General features: G+C 35.8%; 1 protein-coding gene across 1 annotated transcript; it reads left to right on the top strand.

Annotated features, from left to right (window-relative positions):
• Window positions 1–880: 880 nt before the first annotated feature.
• On the top strand, window positions 881–1,840 carry LOC140615254 (olfactory receptor 52N2-like). Its single transcript, XM_072795172.1, has one exon. It carries the CDS (start codon window positions 881–883, stop codon window positions 1,838–1,840), a length of 960 nt encoding a protein of 319 aa, XP_072651273.1.
• The last annotated feature ends 10,629 nt before the right edge of the window (window positions 1,841–12,469 follow it).

Here is a 12,469-nt window from a genome sequence, read left to right as displayed (position 1 = left end):
AATAAAAGTTAAAGATTTTTTCAAAACAAAACAGAGAAAAAGATCATGGAGTCATAATTTTAATCAAAAAGCTTTCAAGTTAAATCCATACCCCAGAACATAGAAGAAAGGTAGAAAACTAACTGTTAAAAAAAAAAAACAAATTAATAAAGAAAGCTTTCACTACATAGAGCTTAACAAAACAATTGGCTAACTGTAAAAACTAAAATCTTTCATGTTTACCAGCAACTATCAGATATACAGTGTAAAATGAACATGGCCATGATTTGTAAATTGTAACTTATTATGTAATTTTTAGCTCATCAACCCCTCTGTGACTATTCTGACTTGGAAAATCCAGACTCACAAAGCTTAGACTTATAAAGTCTAGATCATACTAAGCCCCACAACAGCTGTGTGTAATAAGTAGGTGCTCACATTTCTTAATTGACTATAATATAGTAAACACATCTACAAAGAAAGACCTCTTAGAAGAAGAGAAATTATGTGAGGAGTTTAAAAAATCAGTGTTTAAACAGGGCCTATACATTGAAAATCTTTCAAGGGGGCAAAAACAAGCACTAGTGAATGGCCTGAGAATATGAACACATACACCGAGACAGTATACAGTATAAAACCAAGGGAGATCAGGTCTCTATTATAATGTTTGCATCATTTTTAGTATTCTTTTGATTCATTAAGAGGCCCCAGACTACTTAGTAGGATCACATAACATAGTGTGGGTACAAAAAGATTATTTTTCTCCTAAGTTTATAATTTATGTCATGTAAAATATTTGTTCATCTTTGATCTCAGACTGAAATTAATCTCACTACTATATTCTTGTGTAGGACATCCATTTTTACTGGCACAGAAGTAACATGCTTAGCAGTTGACTACCATGCATGGAGCCAACAGCTCCAGCCTGACACCAAGATACTTCATCCTTAATGGGATTCCTGAACTAGAAGCCTTACACACTTGGATCTCCCTGCCATTCTGCTTCATGTACATCATCACTGTCCTGGGGAACTGTGGGCTCATCTACCTCATCAGCCATGAGGAGGCCCTGCATCGGCCCATGTATTACTTCCTAGCTTTACTGTCCCTTACAGATGTTAGTGTGTGCACTTCATTTGTTCCTAATATGTTATGTATCTTTTGGTTCAACCTCAAAGAGATTGACTTTGATGCCTGCCTTGTGCAGATGTTTTTCATCCACATGCTGACCGGTATGGAGTCTGGCGTGCTCATGCTTATGGCCCTGGACCGCTATGTGGCCATTTGCTACCCTCTACGTTATTCTACCATCCTCACCAACATGGTAATTACCAAAGTTGGGTTTGCCACCTTCAGTCGAAGTGTGTTGCTCATGATCCCATTCACTTTCCTGATTAGGCGTCTTCCCTACTGCAAGGGCAACCTCATTCACCACACCTACTGTGACCATATGTCTGTAGCCAAACTGTCCTGTGGCAACATCAAGATTAATGCCATCTATGGTCTCATAGCTGCCATACTGATAGGAGGATTTGATATGTTCTGTATCTTCGTGTCTTACACCATGATTATCCGTGCTGTAGTGAATCTGCCATCTTCAGATGCTCGGCACAAAGCCTTCAGCACCTGTACATCACACATATGTGCTATTGTCATCACCTATGTCCCAGCCTTCTTCAACTTTTTTACTCATCGTTTTGGGGGACGCACCATACCTCACCATGTTCACATTTTTATAGCCAATCTCTACCTGTTGTTGCCTCCCACCTTGAATCCAATTGTCTATGGAGTGAAAACCAAGCAGATCCGTGAAGGAGTGATCAAATTGTTTTTAGAGAGAAATATTTTGAGGATGAGCTAAATTTATGGTATATAATTCTGTATGTAACATAAAGGTAAAGAAAAAAGTTATGAAGAAAAAGAATAAATGCAAAATTCATAACCATGAGGTCAGAAGAAAACACTTGTCGATAGTCTGTTACAATATTTATGAAACAATCTCAAAGAATTTATAATTCAAGACCTCTAACTTGATAGAAAAAATAATATATGAAATGATTGTATTTCCTATATAGTTTAACTTTAGTTAAACCTGGTGGAATGAATTCACAGAATGGGAAATCTAGAATTTGAAGTAAGCTCTTGATTACTCCTCTTTGGTCTAGGGCATTCTGAGGGAGTACACAGAAAAGAAAAAAGCAGGTCAGACAGCTGAGAGACTCCAGAGTATTGGAGAAAGCACTTATACTAACTGTCTTGGTTATTGTAAGGAAGTCAGAAATATTTCCCCAGAATGTTTGTGTTGAATTCCATAGGTCCTGTCATCTTTTTTTATTTAATATTTAAGTGCAACTTGTATAACTTAAGAAAAAAATCTTCCTTGTCTGCTCATTTATTTCTGACATTTTGCTGCCCCAGTAATTATTTGTATTCTTAATAATGTAGTCATGTATATACAAATGAAGCTGGAGTAGATATGATCATGGGAGTTCATCACAATCTGTGAAGTACCCCTTGGAGTTTATATCAAGAAGAATTTTGGAAAACATAGTAGATATAATTTGATGGGTATTTTAATAAAGGCTTTATGAGTAAAGGAAAGGAGACTTAAAGAAAATTTATATAATTTTCCAAACAAGATGTCTGGGCTTACCAGCTTTACTTGACTTTAATACAGGAGAAGAAACAGTTGAGTGATCAGGGACAATGAAGATTGAATGAAAAGTGAAAAAGAGCATTTTCGCATGTGCGTGTTGGCCATGTCTGTCTTCCTCTGTGAAATTTCTGTTCATGTCTTTTGCCCATTTCATGGCTGGATTGTCTGTTTCTTTGCTGTTGAGTTTAATAAGTTCTTTATAGATCTTGGAAAGTAGCCCTTTATCTGATATGTCATTTGCAAATATCTTCTCCCATTCTGTAGGTTGTCTTTTAGTTTTGTTGACTGTATCCTTTGCTGTGCAAAGGCTTCTTATCTTGATGAAGTCCCAATTGTTCATTTTTGCTTTTGTTTCTTTTGCCTTCGTGGATGTATCTTGCAAGAAGTTACTGTGGCTGAGTTCAAAAAGGGTGTTGCCTGTGTTCTCCTCTAGGATTTTGATGGACTCTTGTCTCACATTTAGATCTTTCATCCATTTTGAGTTTATCTTTGTGTATGGTGCAAGAGAGTGGTCTAGTTTCATTCTTCTGCATGTGGCTGCCCAGCCATCAGGGAAATACAGATCAAAACCACAATGAGATACCACCTCACACCAGTGAGAATGGGGAAAATTAACAAGGCAGGAAACCACAAATGTTGGAGAGGATGCGGAGAAAAGGGAACCCTCTTACACTGTTGGTGGGAATGTGAACTGGGACAGCCACTCTGGAAAACTGTGTGGAGAGGTTCCTCAAAGAGTTAAAAATAGACCTGCCCTATGACCCAGCAATTGCACTGTTGGGGATTTACCCCAATGATTCGGATGCAATGAAACGCTGGGACACCTGCACCCCGATGTTTCTAGCAGCAATGTCCACAATAGCCAAACTGTGGAAGGAGCCTCAGTGTCCATCGAAAGATGAATGGATAAAGAAGATGTGGTTTATGTATACAATGGAATATTACTCAGCCATTAGAAATGACAAATACCCACCATTTGCTTCAACGTGGATGGAACTAGAGGATATTTTGCTGAGTGAAATAAGTCAATCAGAGAAGGACAAACATTATATGGTCTCATTCATTTGGGGAATATAAATAATAGTGAAAGGGAATAAAGGGGAAAGGAGAAAAAATAAGTGGGAAATATCAGAAAGGGAGACAGAACATGGAAGACTCCTAACTCTGGAAAATGAACTAGGGGTGTTGGAAGGGGAGGAAGGTGGGGGGTGGGGGTGACTGGGTGGCGGGCACTGAGGGTGGCACTTGACGGGATGAGCACTGGGTGTTATTCTGTATGTTGGCCAATTGAACACCAATAAAAAATAAATTTATTATTTAAAAAAAGTGAAAAAGAATAAGAGCATAACACAAGAAGTGATTGGAGTAATAGAATGTGATCAGGAAATAAATAGAAATAGATAATTAGGTAGAAAACTTAATTATATTAAGATTATATTCTTATTACCTGCTAATATGAAGACTATATTTTAATATTATGTTATATATAGTCAAATGACTATAGAATGTATTAATCACATCATATATTTTTGCAATATAATTTCACATTTGTAAGAAAAATTGTTTTTTTAATACTAACATTATGAAAATGCCTCTATGTAATGTAAAAGTTAAACTTATAATCATTAAAGTTGCTATATCTTTGAATTGTGTTTTTGGATTTTGCGAATTTTATTCAATTCAGGAATTTTGTTTAGGAAATACTAGCAATAAAATACTAGCAAACAGATCATGAAGTTGCCTTTCCTAAACTGCCATTTTAAAATATATTGTGTCAGGTGTTATAATAATGATGCATATACAGTATTGCATTGAATTTTTAAGTTAAAACTATGGGATATCTATAATTATCCTCATTTTATAGAAGAGGAATATGAGCTACACAAATCAAGACTGGGTGAATCTGAAAACATTAAGACTAAAATGTAAATATAATCATGTTGATAGACTTATGCTGTAGGGTCGGGAGCAACAACAGCAATAGCAACAAAGCAAAACCAGAACACAAACGTAAAAATCTGGAGAAATAAAATGTAATAAAAAACATTTATTTAAGGCACCTGAGTAGCATTCCCTATTAATTTTATGTCATCTTCCCATTACAAACTTAAAAATGGGTTTTATGGAAACAACAACAAAACATTAACTCTGAAAACTAAGACTCGCAATCTAATATGAACGAGCAGGCCAGAATAATTGAGATTTTTTAAAAATTAGAAGGTAGACTTGATAGAAATAAATTCTATTCAGTATTCATGGGGAGAAAGAGGAAGAAGAGGAGTAAAAGAGAGGAAAGGGGTGCAGCCAGAGTGGCTCAGCGGTTTAGCACCACCTTCAGCCCAGGGTGTGATCCTGGAGGTCCGGAATCGAGTCCCACGTCGGGCTCCCTGCATGGAGCCTGCTTCTCCCTCTGCCTGTGTCTCTGCCTTTCTCTCTCTCTGTTTCTCATGAATAAATAAATAAATAAAATCTTAAAAAAGAGAGAGAGGAGAGGAAAAGATGGGAAAAAATGGTGGGAGATTATTTTATTTCAAAATTCCATCTCCAGCCCTAGAGACCAAGTCATGAGCAAACCTCAATGGGCTTGGTAGAAAGGCCTAGCCCTCCCACATCAACCTCACACAGTTTGATTAGCTCTAGAACCGAGGCAGCAGGTATTAAGTACTCACACTTAGATTTCAATTTAGTTAAATCAAATTCCTTTTCAAACTAGGATATATTATTATTCCCAAAGGAAAGAAAGTAGAAGGAAATTACAAGATAATATAGCATAGTGAAAATTATTCTGTTCCTGAAGAATCTCCAGAACCATTGGCCAACCATTTCAGACTGGTCATATGTGCAGATGTATAGAGATAAAGACAAGGTAATGATAAAGCAAACCATACAGATGGGGGGACACAGAGTACAGTGAACATTTTCTATGACCTCTTCATAAGACTCCAGTAACAATTGTGTTTCTGTCTTATTGAACTGGTGAAATTAAGCCAAAATATAATTAGAATCTTATCTCATCCTTTCCCTGAGTTCTGTCTCTCCATTAGCAATGAACAGCAAATTTACTTTTCCTTGAAATAAAAAATGCTAAGGACATAGCTTGTGTTTCAAAATAACTTAAAACTATTTTCAAAGCAGTTTTATTATCTTTTTTTTAAGACTTTATTTATTTATTTATTTATTTATTTATTTATTTATTTATTTGAGACACAGAGAGGCAGAGAGAGAAGCAGGCTCCATGCAGGGAGCCTGACGTGAGACTCAATCCCAGGACCCCAGGATCATGCCCTGGGCTGAAGGTGGCACTAAACCGCTGAGCCACCGGGGCTGCCCTCAAAGCAGTTTTATAAAAAGTCTGAAAAATGAACAAGATTGCACAAGATTTGTTTAATCATTTTGTGAGATGATTATACATAAGAATTTTGAATTCAACATTTCTATATTTGAGATAGGAAGTCAAAGGCATTTCAGTCAGTTGAAAAGAGGTTTCATATGGGTCTGGAATTTTCCCCTGATTCCTTTGGAGCAATAAATATCAGTAGAAACTAAACAAGTATGCACATCTATCTACCTGTTGGTTACTTTTATGTTAAATAATAAAATTTATTATGTTAAATAATAAAGATTGATTTGTCCAGGCAATGCCATCTTCATGCACCTGAACATACCTGGAACCTTTGGATAACAATAAGGCATAAAGAGTTTGTAAGCTAATGTGCACAGTATTGAAGGTGAAAAATGATGCCAGATGCACTGTGGAGGAAGAGTCGCAGATATGGAAAGTGGTATTTTGCTAAATATAACTCTCAAAGGTAAAACACTGCAACCTGCTGTAGTGATAAAAACTCTGGTTGCAATTAGAGCTGGAAATTTTGTGGTCATAAAAAAGGAAAATCAAGAAGAAAGAGAATAAGAAAGAAGGATAGGAAGAGAAGGAAATGGAGGAGAGGTTATCACAATCCGAATATTGCACAGGAAGACGTAGTATGATGAGATAGAGCAAACAGCAATAATCTTAAGGAAAGAAAAAGGAGAGATTAGGAGGAGGGGTGAAATTATTCTCCTCTTATTATTATTTCAAGTTTAGGTACTCCATTTAGAGTAACATCATAACTCATTATTTTAAATCTCATGCCTCCGAATAGGAAAACCTCTAGTTATGTGCTTCATAAAATTGTTGACATTTTGGTGTCAATTTCCTTGCCTCCTATGTGTCTCAGCACTGAACTGGAGAAGAAGGAATGGAGTTGTTAAGAATAGACCATTGCAGGGGCATCAGGGTGGTTCAGTGGGTTAATGTATGACACTTGATTTCAGCTCAGGTCTTGAGTTCATGGTCATGAGTACAAGCCCCACCTTGGGTCCTATGCTGGGCATAAAGCCTACTTAAAAAAAGAAAAAAAGAGAGAGGAAAAATATGCCATTGCAAAACCAAAGTTTTAAGATGAAATTAGGACAAGATGGAAAGATACATGAGTAAGATAAAGAAAAAATCAAATAAAGCAAAAATATAATTAGCATAGTTAATTTTACAGATGCAATGATGTCTCCAGCACAAATTACAAACATAAGATGTTTCCAGAAGAAATTAGTGTCGAAGTTGATGCTGAAGGATAAACTGGTGGTAATTAGGTGGAGTGAGGCTAGGAGGTGACAATTGATCCAAGAAGAAGAAATGGCCTGTATAAAGGTCTGAAAGGAACTATGGATCACACTCAAGGGACTGGGAAAAAGAGTAAGTTGGTTCAAAGGAGGGGCCAGTTCTTTATAAGTTTATAGCATATAAACACTAAAAGAGATCTAATGCATTACCTTTCTGTTGTTAGTTATTGTTTCTGTTTTGTTCCATATAAAACAAAGTCCTATGCATAGGAAGTCAAATGACTTCATGGAGTCATTTTTTAGACTCCATAGTAAAAACAAGAGAGAAAACAAAAGTTCTAAATAGATAACACAGGCTTTCCATTGGGAATAACAATTTTTCTGTGATGCAGAAAGTTGAGGATTTTTTTTCCAAAATAAGCTATTGACAAGGGTGGCTAAAAATATAGGAAACATATTAAAAGTATTTGTAGTAGGTGCACCTGGATGGCTCAGTGGTTGAGCATCTGCCATTGGCTCAGGGTGTGATTCTAGGATCCTAGGATGGAGTCCTACATCAGGCTTCCCACAGTGAGCCCACTTCTCTATCTATCCATGTTTCTGCCTCTCTCTGTCTCTCATGAATAAATAAATAAAAACCTTTTTAAAAAAGTATTTGTAATAGATGTAAATTAAATCTTGGCCTCAAGATTTCTTGTGTGTGGGAAACAGGCCTACTGTATCATAAATAGATCTAAGAAAAGAGGCTGTTAATATATGATCCTGAGAAATGCATCCCATGGTGTGACAAAGAGAAGTTTCTAAATATAGAAGAACAGTAAGTCCTTAAGGCAGGATGTAACCAACTGGAACACGAGAATGCACTGTTCATCATACTTGAAATGTCCTTGTGCACTCTATATGGGAGGGATGTTTGTTAGAAGTTATTTTCATCTTGCCTCTTTGTATTACCCAACTTATCTAATGTAGATATCTCTCTTTCAAACACATAGGGTTAAGCAATGTACCTAATAAAAGCAGCAACCTTTATGAGCTCAGGACCTTCGCTCCTTTGTGTTGGTCCCTGATCCCAACACTATTTTGTATCTGTCCCTTCTTTTATTCCTACCACACATTGCTCTTTCAGTTCCTGAAACTTCCAAGCTGAACTTGGAAGCAATACTTGTGTATATAATAAAATATAAAATGAAATTCATAAAAAATGGAAATGAAAAACAACTTTATTAAGAATGGTTAGTTCAAAAAAAAAAAAAAGAATGGTTAGCTCTGTCAATTCCTAAACTCAAAGAAAATATTTTTTAGCAAAGTGATAGATTATAGGATGCCCTATTACATCTCTTTCTAAAAGTCCCCTAGATTTTGATGCAGTTTAGTATAACCAGTTTGAGGACCACAGTCACCAAGTTAGGAATCCCTTCTCTGTAGTTAACTAACATTCATATTAATTCTTATTTCCCTAAATTTAAAATCTAAAAGGAGAGGATTTATATTGAGACCCATATGTAATTTTGGAATATAGTTGCATCAATTTAAATTTTATCAAAATAATTTTATGTGTGTTCTATTGCTTTATAACAAAACCAAACTTGTTATTTAATTGAAATCTGTCTTTCCAAGTAGTGAATTTGAGAGTTTCTTACAGTTGCCCCCCCTTATCCATAGAGGCATGCATTCCAAGACCCCCAGTGGAGGCCTGAAGCCATACATAGTACCAAACTCTATGCATACAATGTCTTTTTCCTATACACAGATCTATGATAAAGTTTAATTTATAAATTAAGCACAATAAGAGATGAACAACAGTAACTCATAATTAAGTAGAACAATTATGATAGATAGTGATAAAAGTTATGTGAATGTGGTCTCTCTCAAAATATCTTATTGTACTGTACTCATCCTTCTTCTCGTGATGATATGAGATGATAAAATGCCTACCTGATGAGATGAAGGGAGGTGAATGATGTAGGCACAATGAATGATGCATTGTTAGGCTCCAACTGACCTTTTGAGGATCATCTGCTTCTGGACCACAGCTGACAGGTAATTGAAATAAGAGAAAGCAAAACTGCAGGTAAGGGAGAGAATTTCGGTATTCTTTTCTAGCAATATTGAGAATGCAAAAAGCTAAACAAAACAATATCAACTATACAGTTAAAGGATGTCCTGGGTGGCTCAGCCGTGGAGCATCTGCCTTTGGCTCAGGGCATGATCCTGGGGTTCTGGGATCGAGTCCCACATCGGGCTCCCTGAAGGGAGCCTGCTTCTCCCTCTGCCTGTATCTCTGCCTCTCTCTGTGTCTCTCATGCATAAATAAGTAAAAATAAAAAAAAACACAGTTAATACACTAAAATTGTGTTAAATGCTTAATATAAGAAAACTTCTGGAAATATATACACCAGAAGTTAGACCTTAATAGCATTCACTTTAGGAGTTAGGTGAGATGTGAGTTTTTGGAGTAGTGAAACTTTATTTTCTCTGTATGTCATTGCACATGGAGGGGTTGAAGCATAGAAAAATTTTCCTTCAATAAAAGAGAGGAAAGGGAAAACATTTTAATCTCTGTCAACCATAAACAAAATTTTAAGGCCAAACACTATTTTAGAAAAATATTTGCAGACTATGACAGCAAATGGGTTTGTGTTTCAATATTGAAGGTGCCTAGCAAGCAATAAAATACAGACTAACACCTCCACTAAAAATGGATAAGGAGGATGAGATGCCTAGGTGGCTCAGTTGGTTCAATGTCTGACTCTTGGTTTCTGCTCTGGTAGTGATCTCAGGGTCATGAGATCAAGTTTAGCAGCAAGCTCCATGCTCAGCAGAGAGTCAGCTTGAGATTCTCTCTCTCCCTCTTCCTCTGATCCTCCCTCGCTCATTCTCTCTCTCTTTCTCAAAGTACAATAAAATCAAATAAAAACTTTAAGAAAAAATGGATAAGAAGGTGAATTAATAATCAAAATATGAGAACAACTACTGAGCAAAATCACTTGAAAAAAGTTCATAATCACCACAAAAGAAGTTAATTTTAATTGAAGCTAAAATATCAAAGAGATGTATTCTCACCAATCCAGCTGGGGAAACGAAAACATATAATAATCAATAATCAATATAATATAGAAGGGGTAGCCCACTAACACTGTATGGAAATAAAAATCAACACAGTTGTATGAAGATGATTTTTTTCCAACATTTATAAATATAATTAAAATTGTCCATGCCTCTGGTCCCACAAATTTCAATCCTATTTCTTATTATCTTTTTTTAAAAGATTTTATTTATTTAATTTAGAGAGAGAAAACATGAGCAGGGGGAGGAGAAGAGGCAGAAGACAACTGGCCACCCAGCAGGGAGCCTGCCATGGGCCTCAATGTCAGGACCCAGAGATCATGACCTGAGCTGAAGTCAGACACTTAACCAACTGCCACCCAGGCGCCCCCTATCTCTTATTATCTTAAGAGAGGAAAAATCAGTAATGCAGAATGGATTACAATATCCATAGAAGAATTATTTTTTTGTAAAAATAAGAGAAATAATTAAATATCCAGGAGTAATGAAATAATTATATTGGGTATAGCTATTAGGTGAAAGAAGTTTAGCTATTGAAAACTTTGATTTCAAAATATACAGAATGACATAAGAAAATGTTCACAAAATAATATTATGTAGAGAGGAAAAACTATTCAAAAGCCCATATACCCTGAAATTTATACAAAAACAGAATATTACACATAATAATTATAAAATGAGTAAATGCAGTACAGAAAACTTTTTAGAGTGGTTATTCCTCTATGTTGGATTTACAAGTCATTTTCCAACTTTTTATACTTTTCTGAAGTTTTCATATTTTTCACAGCATGAATGTATTTCTTTTGTAATAAATTTTTTTTGCATGATGTTCATATCCACCAGGTTTGGTGGTCATATTTCCCACTTGGGAAAAGGCATTAATTTTAATGTGGTTTGTTTTTGTTTTCTTTTCTAATCAAAAGCTTCTAAATATAGATCTGTTACTACTAGGCTGAAAGTTTCTTCTCTTTCAATGAGAATCCTTCCGAGACATCTACTTCTGGAGACTCAATCCACCTGGGACATCCTGCTGGAGATTCTCCAGGGAAACTAAAAGTCCTATGTAAGAAGATGCCATCCCAGATTTTGAAGAACTCCTAAATATTCTCAGCCATGAATAGAATTGTGTCTAACACTGAGGTGAGTTTGGGCTTCATAACCTTTGGGCAAAAACAGTTATTTTAGGAAAAATAACAATATTTATGGCTAACAATATAATGGCCTAGAATATGCAGGCAGTTTTTTAAAGGCAATATTAGCAAGAGGCAATGTATGTCTCTATCCCTTTCACTTCTGCAGAGGTAATGAGTCTCTTTCTTCCTTGGTGGCTTCCACATGACTTGTTCTCACTTTCCAGTCACCCATTCATTTCACTGTGGCATTCATATAAAAGACGGTGGACACTGGAGATTGTAATCTTTACATTCCTCTGGTCTAGGATTATGAAACAATAGTTTCTCTACACAGGGACATTTCTGGAGAGGTCTGGGAGATCTCTCTCATAAACACATTTATTTATATAAGAGGCAATCACCTTAGGAACCAGAAACCATGAGCCTGTGTAACTTGTATTCTTTTGTATCTTCTTTCTGTGGTGACTTCTATGTATCCTGGTTAGTAAGATTGTACACAACAGTGATTTCCAGGTTATTTAGGTGACAGGAACCTATGTCTGTTGTCTTCACAGCCATATAATACATGTCATCACACTGCAAGTATCTATATAGTTCTGTTGGATGGTAGGAATGTTTGGCATTCACCTTGATCCATGGAAAGGTGCCCATCCTGAGCTTTATTTTTCTCAATTGAAAAAAATATTTTAATCATTTGGTGACTTCAACGTTTTTCAAACATCCTTGAATCTGTAAATTCCTTCAACCATCATTCAGTTCTTTCTACTACCTTTACGAGAAATTGCAATCCAAAAATATGATATTGTCTTTTCTACTAATAATATGTCCACTTATAACAAAAGAAATACTATTTAAATTAAAGCATTACAGACAATTAGTAATCCTTAGAACTTCAAGGGCTTCTTAAATGCAAGTCTTGCATTGAAAATGGATAGAAACCTAATTTTTAAAAAGTAGAAAAGCAGAGAAGCCAAATAAAAATGATACTACACCTGATTGAATTCACCCCTTTAATAAAATTTTTACTAAAATTCCA

This window comes from Canis lupus, chromosome 23, assembly GCF_048164855.1.
Source record: "Canis lupus baileyi chromosome 23, mCanLup2.hap1, whole genome shotgun sequence".
NCBI classification, from domain to species: domain Eukaryota; kingdom Metazoa; phylum Chordata; class Mammalia; order Carnivora; family Canidae; genus Canis; species Canis lupus.
Note: the sequence above shows the minus strand (reverse complement) of the source record. Positions and strands in the feature narration are given on the sequence as shown.

Coding starts and splice junctions, on each gene's coding strand:
- LOC140615254 (XM_072795172.1), top strand. CDS start 881: ATGCATGGAGCCAACAGCTCCAGCCTGACACCAAGATACTTCATCCTT.